General features: G+C 35.5%; 1 protein-coding gene and 1 non-coding gene across 2 annotated transcripts in view; one reads left to right on the top strand and one right to left on the bottom strand.

The window, feature by feature from the left end:
• Positions 1 to 10,847: 10,847 nt before the first annotated feature.
• Positions 10,848 to 23,060, bottom strand: part of zgc:113232 (uncharacterized protein LOC541546 homolog) — a 45,883-nt gene continuing 33,670 nt past the window's right edge. Inside the window, exons 19-27 of the mRNA XM_062422036.1 lie at positions 22,653 to 22,724; positions 21,599 to 21,634; positions 20,021 to 20,065; positions 19,860 to 19,892; positions 19,453 to 19,599; positions 15,683 to 15,859; positions 14,419 to 14,509; positions 12,985 to 13,062; positions 10,848 to 11,469 (exon numbers count right to left, since the gene is read on the bottom strand). Coding sequence (XP_062278020.1) covers positions 11,264 to 11,469; positions 12,985 to 13,062; positions 14,419 to 14,509; positions 15,683 to 15,859; positions 19,453 to 19,599; positions 19,860 to 19,892; positions 20,021 to 20,065; positions 21,599 to 21,634; positions 22,653 to 22,724 — 885 coding nt within the window. The 3' untranslated portion in view covers positions 10,848 to 11,263. The remainder of the gene's footprint in view (positions 11,470 to 12,984; positions 13,063 to 14,418; positions 14,510 to 15,682; positions 15,860 to 19,452; positions 19,600 to 19,859; positions 19,893 to 20,020; positions 20,066 to 21,598; positions 21,635 to 22,652; positions 22,725 to 23,060) is intronic.
• Positions 11,979 to 12,060, top strand: trnal-aag (transfer RNA leucine (anticodon AAG)). Its single transcript has one exon. It is a non-coding gene; the product is annotated as a tRNA-Leu (tRNA).

Genomic DNA, 23,060 nt, shown 5'->3' with positions numbered 1-23,060 from the left:
TCGTAAGAGTTTTAGGAGTCGTTAGAGTCTTAGGAGTCTTAAGAGTCGTTAGAGTCTTAGGAGTCGTTAGAGTCGTTAGAGTCGTTAGAGTCGTTAGAGTCTTAGGAGTCGTAAGAGTCTTAGGAGTCATTAGAGTCGTTAGAGTCTTAGGAGTCGTAAGAGTCTTAGGAGTCGTTAGAGTCTTAGGAGTCGTAAGAGTCTTAGGAGTCTTAGGAGTCATAAGAGTCTTAGGAGTCGTTAGAGTCTTAGGAGTCGTTGGAGTCGTAGGAGTTGTTAGAGTCGTATGAGTCATTAGAGTTGTTAGAGTCATTAGAGTCGTTAGAGTCGTAGGAGTTGTTACTACAACCAGCTGTACAAAGGTATATAAACAAAGACCCTGAACAGTATGTAAAGGGTTAATGTTGATGATGTGACTTGTGTTTCATTCTTGCAGCCCTTTGCCTACACAATGCTCAACCTCTGCATTCCTCCCTGCCAGAAGATTAAAGGAGGACTGATGACGCTGGACTCCTGCGTTAACGTCAACGTTACCGTCGTGTGCATCATCGTATGTCACCATACTGTTTAATAATGAAGTTAACTTTGTATCTGTCTACCTGGATGATGTCATGCTGCAGTATTATGATGATGATGCTGGTTCAGAGACACTTTAACTCTGATGGATGACGTGTGTTGAGATCATCATATCTGATAAGTTACTCCATCAGACACCAAATAAGTAAAAGTAATAAAATCGTAATTTGCAGAAACTCTTTTGTTAAGCTCTAATTTTCACTCTTTATGTTACAGAACGGTGTGGTGGAAGAGAAAAGGATCCATTACTACAAACAACCATGTTCTGATTCTGTTTCACACAAGCCTGGAAATCTGGAAAAGGGTGAGCTCGTTTATTTCTAACAGTGTTTAAATTATATCTTACATCTGAAACATAGACTCAGAAAGAAGTGGTGGAAAGAAGATATACACATTTACTAATCTACAGGTACTTGTACTTTACTCTAGTACAGTTTGAGGTACTTGTACTTTACTGCAGTACAGTTTGAGGTACTTGTACTTTACTCTAGTACAGTTTGAGGTACTTGTACTTTACTGCAGTACAGTTTGAGGTATTTGTACTTTACTCTAGTACAGTTTGAGGTATTTGTACTTTACTGTAGTATAGTTTGAGGTACTTGTACTTTACTGTAGTACACGTTGTGGTACTTGTACTTTACTGCAATACAGTTTGAGGTATTTGTACTTTACTCTAGTACAGTTTGAGGTATTTGTACTTTACTGTAGTACACTTTGAGGTACTTGTACTTTACTCTAGTACAGTTTGAGGTATTTGTACTTTACTGTAGTACAGTTTGAGGTACTTGTACTTTACTCTAGTACAGTTTGAGGTATTTGTACTTTACTGTAGTACAGTTTGAGGTACTTGTACTTTACTGCAGTACACTTTGAGGTACTTGTACTTTACTCTAGTACAGTTTGAGGTATTTGTACTTTACTGTAGTACAGTTTGAGGTACTTGTACTTTACTGCAGTACACTTTGAGGTACTTGTACTTTACTGTAGTACAGTTTGAGGTATGTGTACTTTACTGTAGTATAGTTTGAGGTACTTGTACTTTACTGTAGTACACTTTGTGGTACTTGTACTTTACTGCAATACAGTTTGAGGTACTTTTACTTTACTGCAGTACAGTTTGAGGTACTTGTACTTTACTCTAGTACAGTTTGAGGTACTTGTACTTTACTCTAGTACAGTTTGAGGTATTTTTACTTTACTGTAGTACAGTTTGAGGCACTTGTACTTTACTCTAGTACAGTTTGAGGTATTTTTACTTTACTGTAGTACAGTTTGAGGTATTTGTACTTTACTGCAGTACAGTTTGAGGTACTTGTACTTTACTGTAGTACAGTTTGAGGTACTTGTACTTTACTGCAGTACAGTTTGAGGTACTTGTACTTTACTGTAGTACAGTTTGAGGTACTTGTACTTTACTCTAGTATAGTTTGAGGTACTTGTACTTTACTGTAGTACAGTTTGAGGTACTTGTACTTTACTCTAGTACAGTTTGAGGTACTTGTACTTTACTCTAGTACAGTTTGAGGTACTTGTACTTTACTGTAGTACAGTTTGAGGTACTTGTACTTTACTGTAGTACAGTTTGAGGTACTTGTACTTTACTCTAGTACAGTTTGAGGTACTTGTACTTTACTGCAGTACAGTTTGAGGTACTTGTACTTTACTCTAGTACAGTTTGAGGTATTTGTACTTTACTGTAGTACAGTTTGAGGTACTTGTACTTTACTGTAGTACAGTTTGAGGTACTTGTACTTTACTGTAGTACAGTTTGAGGTACTTGTACTTTACTCTAGTACAGTTTGAGGTACTTGTACTTTACTGTAGTACAGTTTGAGGTACTTGTACTTTACTCTAGTACAGTTTGAGGTATTTGTACTTTACTGTAGTACAGTTTGAGGTACTTGTACTTTACTGTAGTACAGTTTGAGGTACTTGTACTTTACTGTAGTACAGTTTGAGGTACTTGTACTTTACTCTAGTACAGTTTGAGGTACTTGTACTTTACTGTAGTACAGTTTGAGGTACTTGTACTTTACTCTAGTACAGTTTGAGGTACTTGTACTTTACTGTAGTTTGTACTTTACTGTAGTACAGTTTGAGAAAAAGTCCAAAAACTGAAAACACATTTGTGTATCAGAACATTGTTTTTTCTTCTTTCCTCTCCCATTAATCATCTCACCACCCCTCACATTTATCTGCTGACCCTTTGGAGGGGCCCCACCCCTATGTTGGGAACCACTGGACTAAAGTTAGGGTTCACCATTTTTCAAGCAGTCAGGTTTCCATATGAGCAGTGAAAGATGTTTTCCTCTCTGTAATCATTCCTCCTGTTCATACTGACTATTAAAACCTTCAGATGTGCTTTCAATGTAAAGTGATGGAGGATAAAAGTCATTTAAAAGTAAATGACCAGCTTCTATTGAGCTTCATCAGTCTGAGTTATTATATCAATGATATCTGACATGTTTACTGTCTGTTTAGCATCAGATTCCCTCTTAGTGTTTCCCTGTTGAGCTGTGGTGGAAGTATAGTAACAAAAAGACTTTGCTACTAAAAACACTGTAACGTTGAAACATAGAAGATGAAGATTTGACTCATTCAGACGACTGAAGCTTCATATTAGCTTCAGATCAACTTTTAAATCCATGTTTCCACAGAAGGAGGACTGTGGATTTAGTCCTCCATCACTTCCATTGTAAACATTATGAAGGGATCTTCTAATGGTCAGTATGAACAGGAGGAATCATTACAGCAAGATAAACACACTTCATGTTCATTTGGCCTCCTGACTGTTTAAGACACTCCTGATAAATCATGTTTGGGATAGTCTGACCTCTGTTGTTTTATATGCAGGCTTGGTTGGTTTGATGCTGCTATCGGTCGGGATCCTTTTCATCGGGTAGAAGAAGAACTCAGACCAAACATCAGCTGTGATTTAAAGCTGTTAATCCCGGTACTGTACTACTGCTTCCTGTCTTCCTCTCTTTATTAACCAGCAGCTGCTTTACATAGAAGACAAATGAATGTTTCACTGCCTCGCCATGCAGCGACCTGCAGACAGTGTTATTAATATATATACATTTCTAATATTTTCATACTGTAAATAATCCAATAACAAACTTAAATGCACTGGGAGTAAATTATATAACCCTAAATGCTTACACCATGCATATTAGTTGGTGTCTCTTAAAGTTAAATAGCTGCTTTATGGTGCAACGATGACATAGGATGTATTATTTAAATGAATGAGATACTGACTCGCCAGGCAGTGTCTTGCAGACAGTATTATTTATAAAATATGCTTTATATATATATTTATAATTTTATTTTTAATTCATATCATTTGCACATTGTAAATAATATATATAATCTTAAATGCACCAGCAATATGTTGCAGTATATAACCTGCACATATTTATACTATGCACATCAGTTTTTGTCTCTTAAGGTGGAATTGTAATATTTGCTGACGTTCATTTCATTTCACGTGTATTTCCAACACTGACAGCAAAAAAAAAAACACATTTATTTTCTATGCAAAAGGAAAAAGAAGACATCATCTCACTCGTGCTTCTCTCAGGGCTGCGTTTACTAAGAAAGTAGAGATTTCCTCTTCAGTTTATTTAGACGACTTCTGCAAAGCTGCACGAAGATTTTTACCCAACATCAGGATTTAATTTTTACCACTGAGAACTTTTACGTCCTTCTCAGTTTGAATCAACATGAAACTCTCCCGGTTAAATCACCACAATGAAAAGATTCAATTAGAGGATATCTGATTCTTTAGTTAACCTTTGTGTCATCCTCATAGTGACCCCTTCTGTTTTGACTGTTCCTTCTTTCCTCCCTTCCTTCTGTCCTTCCTTCCTTCCTTCCTTCCTTTCCTTCCTCCCTTCCTTCTTTCCTCTGTCCTTCTTTCCTCTTTTCCTTTCTCCTTCCCTCCCTCCCTTCTACCTTCCTTCCTCCCTTCTTTCCTTCCTTCCTCCCTTCTTTCCTTTCTTCCTTCCCTCCTTACTTCCTCCATCCTTTCCTTCCTCCCTTCTTTCCTTCCTTCCTCCCACCCTCCTTTCCTTCCTTCCTTCCTTCCTTCCTTCCTTCCTTCCTTCCTTCCTTCCTTCCTTCCTTCCTTCCTTCCTCCCTCCTTCCTTTCCTTCCTTCTTCCATCCTTCCATCCTCCCTCCTTCCTTTCCTTCCTTCTTCCTCCCTTCCTTCCTTGACTCGAGGACAACAGGAGGGTTAAAAGTCTAAAAGTCGAGGCTGTTAAAGTCGAAGTTACACTACGACTCCCATGGTGCATTTCACCACAATAAAAACAAACAGCCAATCACACGGCTTAAGATGTGATCATGTGTAAAGATAAAGATAACGACGATTTTGACAAAGTGAATCAGCTCTTTTTTTATGTCTTGGTTGCTCTGATTCACGCCCTCGGCTTCTTCTCCATGGCAACGGTGGCCGAGGCTCATGGGTAATGTAGTCTTATTGGCTCAAAATCTAATTTCCACCTCCTGTTTGAAATGAAATGATCATCTTGTATTATTTTCTTGTTACTTATCACTCAACTCACCATCTGTGGTTGTTTTCCTACTTTAAAATACACATTTATTTATTTATTACGCTTTAACTCTTATTAGTAAATGCGGCCCTCAGAGTTCACAGAGCAAAAACTGCTGTATAGAAATCAACTGACAGCATGTTTACATGTTTAAAAACGGTATTTTAGGCCATTTTAACTGGATTTCTTTATTAGTTTATTTCTTTGTCTGAGCAAAACAAACTCTGGGACAAAAGTATAAAGAAGAAGAAGAAGAAGAAGTAGAAAATGGATTTTTTTATATCATAGGGGAAATACAAGGGATGCTTTTCTCTTAGATGCTCTTCCAGTTTTTTTGTTTTTGTTTTTCGGGTATTATCCAGTTTATAAAGCTAATAAACCAAAACCTGAAGCATAAATGAATGACGACGGATTTAAATTTAGTTGATTAATGGTCTGCATATATTTCATTTCAAGGTTTACAATGAAGGATCAAACTAAAAAGGAAACCGTGCACTAATTACTGTGAATAGAGGAAACACTGCCAGCAAACATTAAGGCTCATTTAAAGCACCAAAGCTTCATGTTTGCATTGTAAAACATCCCAATTAGTTCATATCTTTGATCATAATTCCTTTAAAAATAACAAAAAGATGAGGATATATCATTATTAGGTCACCATTAAGGCTGGGTATCCAATCCAAGCACCTTATACCAGCTGAGCATTTAATTAGATATTAATCATGTGAATAAAAGCACTTAATAGAGACTTAAAAAGTGCATTAAATCAAAGATCGCTTGCTCTGATTGGCTGTGAGCAAGTCCATATAAAGAGTCATATTTTCTAGCTCTGGGTGCAAAAAAAGGATCGATTGCAGGCATCGTTAGACTCGTCCTGATACCCAACCCTGGTCACCAATAATAATGAAAAAATCCAGCATGCTTCATCTTTAACATGAGCGTTTCAATACTTGAAGGAGGTCCAAGAGTGTCGGAGCAGGAAAAGAGCGTCTGACTGTGAGAGGAGAGCAAAATAAAAGCACAAAACGATGAGGTCAGTCGCTAAAAGCAGAAATAACTGCAGCCGAGTGAGACGAAGTAGAAATTTATATATAGATGCATTTATATTTAGCTTCTGCACTGCTGAGTTTCAGTTCATTGTTTCTTTAAAGACACTATTCTAAAATACAGAGAATATAAATCTCATTTTAAACCCTTTTTTTTTTTTTACCTCACTGACATCTTTAAAGGGATTTTTAACCTAATGCTGAAACAATTAGTGGTCAGAAAATTCAATGCCAGCTATTTTTAAGAAACCAAGTTATTTTTTAAACTTTTTAAACTTATGTGGCCTTCTCTTCTGCACTGTGAATATTTGCTTATCTTTATTTTCTATCGTTATAAACTGAATATTTGAGTTTTGGGGCATTTTTCAACTATTTTCAACTATTTTCTTGCAGTTTAATTCATTAATTGAGGGAAAAAACTAGCTGATTATAATTGATAATGAAAGTTAATGTTGATTGCAGCCTTATTTCTAAAGAGATGCTTCTTATTATAAACTAGCCAATAAATGATCATACCATTATTAGGTCCATAAATAATTCACCGAGCACCTCCTGCAAACGTCTGGTACTTTCCACTCAGCTAACGTATGTCTGTCTTCTTGCTTAACGAGAATTTTATTTACTAAAGGAAGCGTCCTCTTTCGTTCTTGCGCTATAAAAATCAATAAACACATCATGTCAACTATCTGATAATGTGAAAAGATGTTTTAACCCTTTGTAGGTCACTTTGTGTCATGATATCTGCTCAAAAAACTAAATCTATTGAACCCATTTAACTTTTTTTTAGGTCAATCTTTACTACTTGTATGAGGTATGTAACGCACAGACAGACCATCAGGTTGTTCTATGGTTGCTATAGATACAGGTTGTTCTATGGTTGCTATAGATACAGGTTGTTCCTATGGTTGCTATAGATACAGGTTGTTCTATGGTTGCTATAGATACAGGTTGTTCTATGGTTGCTATAGATACAGGTTGTTGAGGTTTGTAGAGGTCTGTAAAACATCACATTTAGGCTCAATGAGGAAAGAAATCCATGCTTTATGTTGTCATGGCAACGAAGAGGAAGGAAAATAACTGATTTTTTAAAATAGCACTTTCTTGGTGTGAATCACCTGCTTTTTAAACTATAATAACCTCATTTTTTCTAAAAGTAACCCTTAAAAAAACACATTTAAAGGAAGCAGATTTAAGTATTTAGACTCTTGTCGAAAATGTCGATGTTTATACAAAGGGTTAAAGAAAGAAACGTCTGCATCAATTTAAAAATCAGTATCAGTACATCAGAAATAACACTAAAGACTAAATTAAAACTTGGTTCTTTTCTGATCTACAGTATTACAATCATACAGCAGCTGTTTCTGCAGTAACTACAGTAAGCGAACCGCAATAATCAAGACAACAGGAAGCAGGAAGTTAGCTGAATGGAAAGTACCAAAGTATAAAAACCCACTTTAACTGTAACTGTAACTGTAACGGTATTTCCCAAAGGTCACGAATTTAACTGTATTTTTAATCGAGCTACGTGGGGTTTAATCTATAATCTTATTAAGAAGCATTTGCAAAGTGACGAATCCAAGTATTTATAATGTCTCGGTTAGAGCAGAGGCATAAAAATGATGTAAATGTGAAAGGGTTAGTGATGGTTTTATTAGTGTCCATGTGGTTTAGTTTAAATTTAAAGGGTTAAAATGTGAAAATAAACGTATGAATAACTTGCACACATTCTTTTTTTGTGGACCCAGCATCAAATTTCTGCTTTTAATCCATTTAGAGAGAATATATTAGAGGATTATGGCAAAAATGTCTAAGTGGTGTAACCATAAAAACTTTGTACCAAATAATTCAACTTGCTTAAAAACAGTAAATTGTCAATAAAACACCATATCAACTAGTTTGGCATGATCTTACATTATAACTTTTATATTAAATAAAGGTAATGGAATACAATTGTTCTAAATATTACATTTACTCTGGGGAATCATGTATTTTGTGGTTACACCATTTGACATTTTCAGGAGCATTCAGTCTTACTTTTGGTAAAAAATGGTGCAAACGTCATTTCAAATGATATAAAACCAACAAAAATACTAAATGTACATTTTAACAAACCTGATGCTGCTTTTAACACTATTTTTTAACCCTTCCAACTCTTATTTATCACTGACCCATTCAACTAGGAGAGTCAATCTTACCAAGAAGCATTTCTAAAATAATTAATCCAAGTATTTAAAAAATGTCTCAGTTAGAGTAGATGATTAAATGTGAATGTATAAATCTGCTATCTGCACTTTCAACAGGCCCAAAATTCATATAAGCTATTTTCCTGCATGTATAAACACTTTTATAACACTATGTTTTTAACACTTTCTACCTCCCAACTTTCTATATTAGAATGTTGATTTAAAGCTTTTTATTTTCTCTTTAAACCGCTTAAAATATAGATAAGATAATAAGAGAATAGCTGCAACTTTTAGCCAAGCAATCAGCATATATATATCATATTAACCCAATATTAAACACATTAATAGCCCACAGACTTCTGCATCGTAAGTCATAATTAATAATATCTTTTTTTATTTAATGGTGATAATTCAGTTGTAATCTTGTGTTGGTGTCTATTTTAAATCTATCAAACTAATCAATAAGTTTCAGGATCTAATTGAAACATTAATCATGCTCTTTTCCTGCTTTCATGACTAACTTTGGACCTTTCACAGAAGTAATATTTGACTTTATCGCTGTAAATGAGCCAAATAAGAACACATATCTGCGGCATTATCACACAAACTGCTGACATCATGGTGGTGCTATCACGTTAATGTGGCTTTTTTTTATTTAGACAACAGATTTTCTTACCTGTAGCCAGTTTTAGCCTTTAAATATGATAAAATAATAGGAGTTCTCATGCCAAAATCTCAGCTGCTGGATAAATGTGATTTTTATTTTTTATTTTTTTACATATCCCTGTACTGTATCTTGTTCTCATTTATGTTTAATCACTAATGTGATTAAATATTCACCTGCAGAGACAATTGCTGTGATGTTTAGAGCTTGAAATACTTGTGCAATCTGTTTCTATATGTTTCTGCTCTTGTGTCATAAATGTAAACAAAATGCAATTAAAGCGATTTTTTATTCCTTTTCTGCAAACTGTCTCATAATTTATTGAAAGGATGAAAAGTCTGTAACCTAAGATGGAGTATTAGGGCCAGACGAAGGGAATTATTTTTGTGTGTCGAAATTACGAGAATAAAGTCATAATATTACGAGAATAAAGTCGTAGCATTACAAGAAAAAGAAAAAGTCGTAATATTACGAGAAAAAACGCAATATTACAAGAAAAAAGTTTTAGTATTACGAGATTAAAGTCATAATATTACGAGAATAAGAAAAAAGTCGTAATATTACGAGAATAAGAATAAAGTCATAATATTACGAGAATAAAGTAACATTACAAGAAAAAGAAAGTCGTAATATTACGAGAAAAAACGTAATATTACAAGAAAAAAGTCGTAGTATTACGAGATTAAAGTCATAATATTACGAGAATAAGAAAAAAGTCGTAATATTACGAGAATAAGAATAAAGTCATAATATTACGAGAATAAATTCATATTACAAGAAAACAAAAAAAGTCGTAATATTACGAGAATAAGAATAAAGTCATAATATTACGAGAATAAAATCATATTACAAGAAAACAAAACAAGTTGTAATATTAGGAGAATAAAGTCGTAATATTACAAGAATTAAGTCATAATATTACAAGAAAAAAGTCGTAATATTACGAGAATAAAGTCGTAACATAACAAGAAAAAGAAAAAGTCGTAATATTATGAGGAAAAAAATAATTTGTAATATTACAAGAAAAAAGTCGTAATATTACGAGAATAAAGTCATAACATTACAAGAAAAAGAAAAAAGTCGTAATATTACGAGAATAAGAATAAAGTCATAATATTACGAGAATAAAGTCATATTACAAGAAAACAAAAAAAATTGTAATATTACGAGAATAAAGTCGTAATATTACGAGAATAAAGTCATAACATTACAAGAAAAAGAAAAAAGTCGTAATATTACGAGAATAAGAATAAAGTCATAATATTACGAGAATAAAGTCATATTACAAGAAAACAAAAAAAATTGTAATATTACGAGAATAAAGTCGTAATATTACGAGAAAAAGTCATAATATTACGAGAATAAAGTCATAATATTACAAGAAAAAGAAAAAAGTCGTAATACGAGAAAAAAGTCGTAATGGCCCTAATACTCCTTTGTAGTAACCAGAGTTGTGAAGGTTACTATGGAAATATAATAGGTTACATATTACTAGTTACTCTATTTAAACTATTTCAATGACTTAATCAAAGTAATGTAACTTATTATATTTCATTACTTTAAAAACAGTAATATATGTATTCAGTAACATGTTATTGTTCTTGTTTTGTGCTTTAAGTCAGAAACAGAGCGATTCCTGCAGGTCACACGTCATATTCACACAGTCGCTACATGTTTTAAACCTTTATTAAAACATTGAAAAATAAAGTCAATCTGTGTTTTTTCTGCCAACTTTTTGCTAATTAAAATGTGCAAGATGATAAAAATTCAGAATAATGTGAAATATGTGAGTTCACATCCAAACTGAAGGATTGAAGGACTCAGATTAAAAAAAACAGACAGTTTATCTGAAACACATTTCAGAGCACAGTACATGTATTTGAGATACTTTACAAACATATTTACACTGCATTATTTATTTTTTGTTCATTTTATGGAGTACGAGAGAAAACAAAAAGACTAAAATGGAAGGATTCAGAAGGGAATCATGTAGTGTTTGGGTGTTTTTATGTTATTACAACTTTTTTTGGATCTTTAGGAAGTAAAAAAGTTCACTTAAAGACTGGATCCGGCTCAGATGGAAAAGTCTTTGCTGGTTTTATTCCCGCTCAGAGCTCAGTGTGTCTCAGCGGAGCGCCTCACGGTGCTATACTGGGCCCTCCGACACTTCCATAGAATCAGTCTGTCGTGAATCTAATAAGCATTTCCTTCTTTGAACCGAAACCCAAAGTGGATCTCAGGTTTAGATATTGGAGCTGCTTGGTCCTTTCACCAGGCCTTGCTCTTTACGCATCACCGGTGCGTGAATGCTGCAATCCCGAGCCTCGCAGAATCCCGGCACGCCAGCGACCCCGAGCATACCGATAACACCCACCGGACCTGTGTAGCCGCGTGGGCCTTGAGGACCCTCCATGCCGTTTTTGGGTTCTGCTGCATAACCTGGAAAACCTGGAAGAGGAATTTATAACATGTATCAGGATCAATGATGTTGTTTTAGTCAAATTTAAAGGGTTAAAATGATAAAATAAACGTATGAATAACTTGCACACATTCTTTTTTTGTGGACCCAGCATCAAATTTCTGCTTTTAATCCATTTTGAGAGAATATATTAGAGGATTATGGTGAAAATGTCTAAGTGGTGTAACCATAAAAACTTTGTACCAAATAATTCAACTTGCTTAAAAACAGTAAATTGTCAATAAAACACCATATCAACTAGTTTGGCATGATCTTACATTATAACTGTTATATTAAATAAAGGTAATGGAATACAATTGTAATAAATTATGGCAAACATGTCTAAGTGGTGTAACCATAAAGCATTGATTTTGTAAACCTTAAAATGTCATGTGAAAGTGCAGAGTGGTGTGGAAGAAGCATTGTGGGCTCATAACCTAGAGGTTGGAAGCCAGCTCCGCTCTGTTCTGTCAATGTGTTTCATGCATGTAAGACAGCAGGTAGTGTGGCCGAGCGGTCTAAGGCGCTGGATTAAGGCTCCAGTCTCTCAGGAGGCGTGGGTTCAAATCCCACCACTGCCATATTATCTTATAATGAAGTATCTGGATTTCAGTGATAAATAAGGGTTAGCAACATGAGCATTTCATAAATATGTTAAAAAATAAGTTTAAAAGCAGCATCAGGTTTTTAAAAATATACATTTAGTATTTTTGTTGGTTTTATATCATTTGAAATGATATTTGCATAATTTTTTAACAAAAGTAAGACTGAATGCTCCTGAAAATGTCAAATGGTGTAACCACAAAAGAATGATACATATTACATATTAAGTTATAATGTAAGTTATAATGTAAGATCATGCCAAACTAGTTGATATGGTGTTTTATTGACAATTTACTGTTTTTAAGAAAGTTGAATTATTTGGTACAAAGTTTTTATGGTTACACCACTTAGACATTTTTGCCATAATCCTCTAATATATTCTCTCAAAATGGATTAAAAGCAGAAATTTGATGCTGGGTCCACAAAAAAAGAATGTGTGTAAGTTATTCATACGTTTATTTTCACATTTTAACCCTTTAAATTTAAACTAAAACACATGGACACAAACAAAAAAACCCATCATTGACACATTACTGACACTATTAACTATTAAAACACAACATATAAATGCATATTTCTCTGTATATGCAGCTGTGTGTTGTTAAAGTTGACTTTGCATGCATGTAAACAACAGAGTGATAAAACAAGAAACTTCACATCTTCCTCTAATCTCCTCTCTAAAGTTCCCAAATCCGAAAAATAGCATAAAACATAGAAACAAAGCTTCCTTCAATAGTTATTTTTTACAGTTTCATTTCCCTTTTCCAGATTCCTAAGAAACCAGCAGCTCCCATCTAAGTGTGATGAGTCATTATGACACATATCGATGATGTCACCAGTCTCACAGCTGTCATGTGATCTTAGTGCATGATTGACCGTGTGGAGATGTGTGTGGAGCGTACCTCTGTAGCCTTGTGGTCCGTCGAGTCCCGGCAGGCCCGTACCTGGAACACCTGCAGCACCTTTAGGTCCTTTTTTACCTGTTGGGGAAAAAACACAAAGCTTCTGAGAAAAAATGGGACTCAAAAAAACTTTATTTAAAAAAACTTTATTTAAAAAAACTTTATTTAAAAAAACTTTATTTAAAAAAACGTTATTGTGTCTGGAGGGGGATCTTTAAATATATAAACAAATATCCAAGATCCAATTAAAACTAATACACTCTAACAGTCCATAGTGAAATATTAAAGGTGAAGAAAAGCCCACATATAATAAAAGTAGGTGAGAGTTCAGTCACAGTAATTTGAAGAATGATATTAACCCTTTAATGTCAAGTGAATCAAATTTAATCCATGAGTTTTAGAGAGCTCTACATCATCAGTGTGATCATTGTTTCCCTCCTGAGAAACCTGATGTATAAGATCAGATTCATGCAGTGCACAGATAAACCAATGCAGTGTTGAATTACGATATATTTTGTAGTATATTTTATTATATTAATTCCTGTTGAAAATGTTTGTATCAAATGAGATGCAGCAGGTCTAGAAGCTCATTTATCTGTATTTAGTAGGTGGTGATATGAGCTTTACACAGGACCTATAAGGGCTTTGAACAACATTGTATTCATATGTTTTTATTTGTTTAACCCTTAAATACTGTTCTGACTCATAATTAGTCTCTACATTAATTCACATTCATAAATTCCCCGTCAGTCGTTAATACATGTTTGATTCATCTTATGGAAAAATCACTATTTTATGGTCCAGGAGAACATTTTATAGGATATGATGAACACAACATGTTTGAATGCTTTTTATAATAAATACAGGTCAAACTTGACCATTTGCATATATAAAAATGTGTATCAGCTGCACAAGAATTTAAAAATATGCATTTTATTTCCATTTTTCTAAACTGTGGCTTATGTCTTACTTAAAGAAATGTATATAGGGTGATTTTATAGCTCTCAGATGTAAATGGGTCAAATGTGACCCTGTAATGTATGTAAGGGTTAAAAAAAACCTACTATGAAAAATAAACTGCAAAAACTTCCAGATATATCAAAAATTATACAAAATAAAAATAATAAAATAACTTGTCAGAAGCTCCAATAAACACTCTCAACACTCAAACACTTTCAAAGAATTAGGAATTTCTGGCAATTATTGGATGGTTCAGTAATTTGAGGACATGATTTTGTATTTTAGGTTATTTGACCGTATAAATGATTACACTGAAAAAATGAAACAGTTTGTAATTTACAGCAAATTAGTAATTTAAGGGAACGAATGATCTGTTTTAGGAAGCAGATTAATTCTCTAAATGTGTGTGTTAGTTTTTATTCTGCATATAAAAACAATATAAAACCCATAACGTTAAAAAGAAGTTGCCGTTACCTCGGTTACCCAGCGCTCCTTTGTCTCCCTCCAGTCCTCTGTCTCCCTGAACACCTCTGGCTCCCTTTGCTCCGGCTTTTCCAGCTTTACCCTGAAAGACGGAGGCAAAAATTAATTAATAATTAATTAATAATGTGAATTAAATCAGAGGTAATATGTCTGGGCATTATTCTTTATTCAGAGCTGAAGTTTGATTCTCACTTTAACCTTTTAATACTGTTTAGGGTCAAATTTGGCCCCTTTTTCTAAATATAAATGTGAATGTGCAAAATCAGCGTTAAAACATGTTGTATTCTTCATATTCTATAAAAATGTGATTGTGAATTTCCTTTTTCCCCCATAAGACGTTTATTAATGACTAACGGGGGATTTTATGACTGTGAACTGCGGTTTTCGACGGTTAAAGACAAAATATCACCAAAATACGTCCGTTCCTCTCCCACACAGACGCGGAAAAATGTATTCATGCTTTTATTTCCAACAGATTAAACTACTGTGATGCTGTTTTTACCCGACGAACAAAGCATTTACTAGAAAAACTACAACTGCTGCTCAACTTTTAACCAAAATAAAGGAAAAGTGAGCATATTACTTTGGTTTTAGCTTCACTTCATTGGCTCGTAGTATCTTTTAAAATAGATTTTTTTTAGCTTCTTTTACTTGTTTTTAAAGCTCTGAATGGTTTCGCTCTGACTCTCTGTTGTTTTATAATCCTTCACAAGCTCTCAGATCATCTACTGCTGAGGTTTTAAATACACACAATTATACACACAAGAAAAATAAATGCAGCTTTCTTTAAATATGCTCCAAAATGACGCAATAATCTACCTGAATCTATAAGAGATGTGGACCATTTAAACCACAGCTATTAACTTAAACGAAATAACTAAGGAATAAGACAGTAGGATAAGTAGAGTATAAAATAGAGTAGGAATAAAACAGTAGGATAAATAGAGTATAAAATACAGTAGGAATAATATACAGTAGGGTAAATACAGTAGGATAAGTAGAGTATAAAATAGAGTAGGAATAAAACAGTAGGATAAATAGAGTATAAACTAGAGTAGGAATAAGACAGTAGGAATAATATACAGTAGGATAAATAGAGTATAAAATAGATACAGTATAGGATAAGTAGAGTATAAAATAGAGTAGGAATAATATACAGTAGTAATATGACAGTAGGATAAATAGAGTATAAACTAGAGTAGGAAACAGACAGTAGGGTAAATAGAGTATAAACTAGAGTAGGAATGATATTTACAGGTTTCCCTGACGGTCCCGGCGGCCCCTGGCCTCCCGGGGGCCCGATGAGTGTCCGGTTGTTGATGGGGCAGCCCTGGGAACACTTGGCCCGGATGGAGGAGGCGTACTGGGAGATCTGGGCCGTGACTACGCCTCTGCAGAGCTGCAGGACCTGCTCATCAGTGAGACCGGGACCCTGCAGGACACAAAACACTCGTTTATCTTCCTTCCATCGCTGCTATGACTCACTCATCGTTTAATCCTCTAATGAGTCTGCAATCTGCAAGTAGGAAGACTCATCCGGTGAGTTCTCCTCGCTTTATGTACTTTTTAATGTAATGTAGTTCATGCAAAGGAAACAGTGTTTTAAAGTGTTTATAACCTAATCCAGGTTAAAAACACTTCTCTTCTCCTGTGCTTATGATTGAGATCTTATTTTAAAGCACTTTAAATTGAATCTTTCATTTGCACTCTACAGTATGTCCTTTTAATGATTTTAAAGCAAATCATTATTTTATGCTGCAACCTTATATTTAATGCTCTATTCTAGTATTTTATTTCTCTTTCTTTCTATTTTTCTGTACTTTGTTTTTATTTAATTTTTTATTATTAGTGTGTGTGTGTGTGTGTGTGTGTGTGTGTGAGTGTGTGTGTGTGTGTGTGTGTGTGTGTGTGTGGGGGGGGGGGGGGGGTTAATTGTATGTTTTAATGTTTCCATGTGTCTACTATTATTGGTTTTTATTTTTATTTCTCAAATTGCATGTTTTTATGTTTTTTTTTGTTCCAATTCTTACTGTTAAATGTTTGTTTTATGTATAAAGCACATTGAGTTGCCATTGTGTATGAAATACGTTATATAAATAAAACGGCCTTGCCTTGCCTCTCTTCTTTTTAAAAATGTGCTTAATTTTTCAGATTAACTTTAAAAGATCTTTAGAAAACAAGAAGATTTCTAATTAAAGATCATTTTTGGTGAAAGTTGAGGAATGAAAATGTTGTTGGTTGATCAACGTGATTTTAATCGTATATAACTGCTGTTCTGTTCGACAGCAGTCTTTACACATTAATGATAATAACTACATGCAGCTAATAACCCAAATGATGAGTTTCTACCTGCTCAGTCTGCTCATATTTCCTGTCAGATGTGGAGCAGAGCAAAACAACATCTGGGGCTTTTTCACCCGTGTGGTTGATCTGCCGCCTTAGAAACACTCGGCTTGTGGTCGGTGCCGCCTGTCGATTCATCTTGAAAGTACTTTCCTACATTAGTTTGTTTTTTGTGGTGTTTTTGTTTAGTTTTCATGAGGTTGAAGCCTAGTTTGGTTTTATACATTTCCCATCCTTCCTCACTTCTGATGAGGTGGAAATAAAACACCTGTGACTCAGTTTCTCGGTTTGTTGTGGTATTGTCTTTTTCCCAACCCGGCCAGGAAGCCCATGTGGGTTCAATGTGGGCTATGTGGGTACTGAGTGAGCTTGAACTGGGTAAATTTTGCAGGTTCCAGATGGTTTCAGTAACTGGCTGTATGAGCCCCATAAAGGAAGTAAGTGGGCGAAGCTACATAGACATAAACAGAGCAAAATTGTTATTGGTCCCATATTATTTTAGTAACATAGGCCCAACATGTGAAATGGGTCCATTTAAAGTCCATTCTGATCCCACTTAGACCCCATATATAATAATAATAATAATAATAATAATAATAATAATAATAATAATAATAATAATAATAATAATAGTAACAATAAGCTTTATTTATATGGCACCTTTTAAAATATCTGCTTCACAAACATAAAAACAAATAAACACACATTTTTTTTTAAAGTTTTTGTTTAACCCTCCTGTTGTCCTCGAGTCAAGGAAGGAAAGGAGGAAGAAGGAAGGAGGGGAGGAAGAAGGAAGGAAAGGAGGGAGGAAAGAAAGGAAAGGACGGAGGAAAGAAGGAAGGAGGGAGGGAGGGAGAAAGGCAAAGAGGAAGGGAGGAAGGGAGGAAAGAAGGACAAAGGAAAGAAGGAAGGGAGCAAGGGAGGAATGTAGGGGGGAGGAAAGAAAGAGAGAAGGAGGGAGGGAGGAAGGGAGGAAGGAAGGAAGGAAGGAGGGAATGAAAGAGGGAGGGAGGAAGGAAGGACAGAAGGAAAGAAGGAAGGGAGGAAAAAGAGAGGAATGAAAGAAAGAGAAAAGGAAGGAGGGAGGAAGGACAGATGGAAGGAAGGAAAGAAGGAACAGTCAAAACAGACAGAGTCAATTTGACCCGGGAGGACGACACAAAGGTTAATTATGTGTAAAATGCCTTGAGATGATTTTGTTGTAATTTGGCGCTTTATAAATAAAGATTGATTGATTGAACTTTACGTCTAGACACAGTTTATGGTCGGGGCCACCTGTGAATTCTTTTTAAACATACTTATCTAGATATTTTATTACTTTCCGTGTCTCATCCTCCCACACGGTTCTTTAGAAACTCTTTGATGATTTAAGTGAAAATAAACCAGCTGTTCACCTTTGACTCATTCAGTTTCTCAGCTTGTCTTGTTATTGTTATATTTATAAAGGAGACATAACGACATGATTGGTTTCCATGTGTAGTTGCTCTTCTATATTTTAGTCATGTCTGTTTGGTCCCATCCTCCCACACATGGTTTTTAAGAACACATTTAATGACTTTTAAGACCTTTTTAAAACCTCTTTAAGGAATAATAATAATAATACCAGTGCTGAGACAAATAATAATAATAATAATGCAAAAGCAGGATTTAACTGTTGTAGTGGGTTGATAGATAGAGCTAATTTTGAAGTTATTTATATAGGACTGAAACCAATGATTAGTTTCATTATAGTTCCAACTGCTTTAATTAATAAGTTGATTGTTGGTTGGTCTATGTAAAATAATCAGAAAATAATGATAATTATGATAAACTGAAGAAATATAATTACATTTAACACCTTACCTCCTACAGATCCAGATATTTTAAGACATTTTAAAACCCTGAATATGAAAAACAAAATTTAAGATATTTTAAGACCTTCTAAGGATCAGTGGGAACCCTGGTTGTTATGATTTAAACTCCGTGTAAAGTAAGAATAAATATGTGTTCTGAGTTTGACATCCCACAGAAAAGTGTGTTGTTAACCACCCTGCCAAATTAGAATGATTAAAAAAAATCGCCAAATATATGAAATTAGGCTTCAAAGTTGTGTAAAAATCAGCCTCTGTCTCTGCTCCCAAACGCTGTGGGAGTGCCCGCCGAGTCCGCTGAAGCCCCGCCCCCTACCAAGTGTCACCTGTCAATCAAAGTCACCACCTCTACCAGAAACATGGACGCTAGGTCTGAGAGCTTTCTGCTGCTAACCCAGCTGCTAGCTCGGCGGCTAACTGGCTACCTGTAGACTGTAGTAGTAGTGTGCGCTGAATGTATTTATACCTACAGCAGCAGGGGCGGGTTTATGCTAAACATTTTCAGACCCGCTCACTTAATCCAGACACAGAAATGTTGAAACACAGTTTGTGAAGCCTAGCTCGACAATTCAAATCTAAATAGTTGAAATGCTTTTTACACATTTTTTAGAAATACATTTATGACCTATTTAATGTGTTTAAGAAGAAAATGTCTGAATTCACTTTACACGGTCTTTAAAGTAAAAATCAACCACCTGTTCAGCTTTAACTCTTTACTTTTCTAGATATTTCATTCATTTCTATCTGGCACAGCGACCACGTCCCCACTATATATTTATGTGTCTGTTTTTTAAGGTGGCACTCCTCCAGATGACACCCAGCTGTTACTCACAGTGGGACCTGGTGCTCCTTTGGGTCCTGGTCGGCCTTTGATTCCCGGGTCTCCCATCCCGCCTCTCTCCCCTCTGGTTCCTGGAAGGCCCGGAGAACCAACGGGGCCGGAGACGCCGTTACCACCGATCCCGCCTTTAGGTCCACGCTGTCAGTAAAAAGAGAGAGATGATGTCGTCATGGTTACACAAATTTAATATTTGTGTGTGTGGTGTGTGTGTGCGTGTGTGTGTTTGTTTGTGTGTGTGTGTGTGTGTGTATGTGTTTGCGTGTGTTTGTGTGTGTGTATGTGTGTGTGTGTGTGTGTGTGTATGTGTGTGGGAGTGTGTGTTTGTTTGTGTGTGTGTGTATGTTTGTGTGCGTGTGTGTGTATATGTGTGTGTGTGTGTGTGTGTTGAATAAAATCACCTGTCCTTTGTCTCCATGGTTTGCTTTGCTTCCCTGAAAAAGGGAAACAAACAAATCTGTCATTAAAATGCGTGGAAGGAAACAGGAAGTGAAAGGAAACAGGAAGTGAAAGGGAACGTCCAGTTGCATCATCTGACTGTAAACTGTTTGTTTTTGTTTACCTTCTGTCCTTTGATGCCTTTGATGCCTTTCTTCCCTCCTGAACCCTGCAGGAAGTAGAAGAAGAATAAAAACCCCACAATAAACGTGTGATGAAAGAGGAAGTTCCTGTCATTTATTCATAGAGTCACACCGAGCTCTAATCGTTTTATTGTAAACAACATAAAACAGGAAATACAAGTAGGTGAAAGGGGGAAACTCCTGGCTGTGTTTTATTAATAGCTCAGCAAATATTTACATGTTTATTTATTAACCACAACAGAATGTTTGACCTGCAGGAGTTTTTATGGACAGTAGATAAATATCCAATGAGAGTTTTGATAAGGTTCCAAAATCTCCGTCCTTCCTTCATTAGTTCATCTTTTATTCCCATGAAAACAAAAGGAGCCGTTAACCTTCGTGTCGTCCTCCCGGGTCAAATTGACCCCGTCTGTTTTGACTGTTCCTTATGTCCTCCCTTACTTCCTTCTGTCCTTCCTTCCTCCCTCCCTCCCTCCTTCTTTCCATCCCTCCTTCCTTCCTTCCTTACTCCCTTCCTTTTTTCTTCTGTCATTCCTCCTTTTCCCCCCCACCTTCCTTCTTTCCTCCGTCCTTCCTTCCTTCCTTTCCTTCCTTCCTATCCTCCCTCCCTCCTCCCTTCCGTCTGTCCTTCCTCCCTCCGTCCTTCTCTCTTCCTTTCCTTCCCTCCTTCCTTCGTCCCTTCTTTCCTGTCCTTTCATTCCTTCCTCCCTACCTCTTTTCCTTTCTCCCTCCCTCATTCTTTCTTTCCTCCGTCCTTCCTTCCTTCCTTCCTTCATTTCCTTCCTTCCTTCCTTCCTATCCTCCCTCCCTCCCTCTCTCCTCCCTGCCTTCCATCTGTCCTTCCTCCCTCCCTCCCTCCTTCTTTCTTTCTTTCTTTCTTTCCCTCCTTCCTTCCGTCTGTCCTTCCTCCCTCCGTCCTTCTCTCTTCCTTTCCTTCCCTACTTCCTTCGTCCCTTCTTTCCTCCGTCCTTCCTTCCTTCCTTTATTTCCTTCCTTCCTATCCTCCCTCCCTCTCTCCTCCCTGCCTTCCATCTGTCCTTCCTCCCTCCCTCCCTCCTTCTTTCTTTCTTTCCCTCCCTCCTCCCTTCCGTCTGTCCTTCCTCCCTCCGTCCTTCTCTCTTCCTTTCCTTCCCTCCTTCCTTCGTCCCTTCTTTCCTCTGTCCTTTCATTCCTTCCTCCCTACCTCTTTTCCTTTCTCCCTCCCTCATTCTTTCTTTCCTCCGTCCTTCCTTCCTTCATTTCCTTCCTTCCTATCCTCCCTCCCTCTCTCCTCCCTGCCTTCCATCTGTCCTTCCTCCCTCCCTCCCTCCTTCTTTCTTTCTTTCCTTCCCTCCTTCCTTCCTTCCTTCCTCCGTCCCTTCCTACCTTCTTTCCTCTGTCCTTCCTTTCCTTCCTTCCTTCTTTAACCCAGACTTTAACAGGAGCCTTTAAAAGGCTGCAGCAGGATGGAAATAAAAAACCCTTTCTGCTGATTTATACCCTTTCATTATATTAGTTGCTCGTGTTAATTTGATTTAAACTCACAACAGAAACAAGAGCTCAGCAGACGAGTGACTCACCTTTTCACCGTCGGCTCCCGTCTCACCTTTGGCCCCCTAAAGGAAAAACAAACAGTGATAAACTCCGTCATTAATAACATCAGCACACCTTTAAATTTAACTACATACTGTATAATGATACTATAATAATATCTATATGACAATAAATATAACTTAATGTAGCTGATAACCACAACCCTGTAAAGTCAGTGTAGATTAAAATAATATATAATTTATATATATTTATACATATAATTGATTTAATTAAATAATAATAATAATAATAATAATAATATACACAAATACACACTCAAAAGCCATTCAAACACAATGAAAAAATAAATAAAAATAAAATAATATTAATTATTAATAATATTATTATTATCATTAACAATATGAAGAAAAAAATAAAAATAAATAAATATTATTATTATATGTATTGTTATTGTTATTATTAACTATATGAATAATTATTGCAATAATTAATCATTTAAATTAATATATTAATTTAATCATTCATATATATTATTATAATACATATAATGTTTGTTTTGTTTTGTATTTATTGTGTTTTAATGGTTTGTAAATGTGTGTATCTTTGTGTTTTGGCTCAATTAAAAAATATTTAATTCCTAAATTTTTCCAGTTTTTCAGGTCTGAAAAAGTGATAAAAAAAACCCAAACATGTACAGTCATCAGCTTTAATGTTAAATTGCTGACAGTGTGAAGATACTGAACTGCAAACAAGACTAAATCTTTATTATAAAAATATTTGAGTGATTCAAGTTGTAAAAAAGACCAATATTATATATTTAAACTCAGACAAACTCAAACTGCTGACTTGAAACATGAGTAATGACTCTGTAAGTGATTCAGAGCTCCGTCTGCACTTCATGTCTGAACAATGTCTGGCTGGTTTTTTATAGTTGTCTGTACATGAACGTGTCGTTGTGATGAAGTATAAAAGCCTTCAGATGATGTCAGATTATTATTTGATTATTTAAATGTTGCTGCAGGTTAAATGTCGGTGTTTGTGTTGCAGTCTGAGTGTTGTGTGTCTGTTGTGTCTACTCACTTTGGAGGCCTGCAGACCCTTTGGTCCCAGTTTCCCAGGTACTCCAGCGTCTCCTTGCTCTCCTTGAGATCCCTGTTAGAAAGACACAGTTAATCTAATCAGCCTGATTAATCCACGATGAAGGAAATTAACTTCACTTCTTCAACAGGGCTGCAACAAATCGTTATTGATTAAGTGTTTTCATCCTCTAAAACATCAGAAAACTTAAACATGAAGCTCACACAGCAGATGCATCCAGTGTCTACAAAATATATGTTAAAAATACTACAAAATATTCAATTTATTATCAGGTAAGATGAAGAAAAGCTGCAAATTATCACATTTAAGAACCTGGAATCATCACGTTTGTCTTTTTCTTTTTGCTACTTAACAATTCATTATCTAAAAAGTTGATCATTGCTGCTGTAG

Source organism: Scomber scombrus, chromosome 7, assembly GCF_963691925.1.
Source record: "Scomber scombrus chromosome 7, fScoSco1.1, whole genome shotgun sequence".
NCBI classification, from domain to species: domain Eukaryota; kingdom Metazoa; phylum Chordata; class Actinopteri; order Scombriformes; family Scombridae; genus Scomber; species Scomber scombrus.
This window is presented reverse-complemented; position numbering and strand designations above follow the sequence as displayed.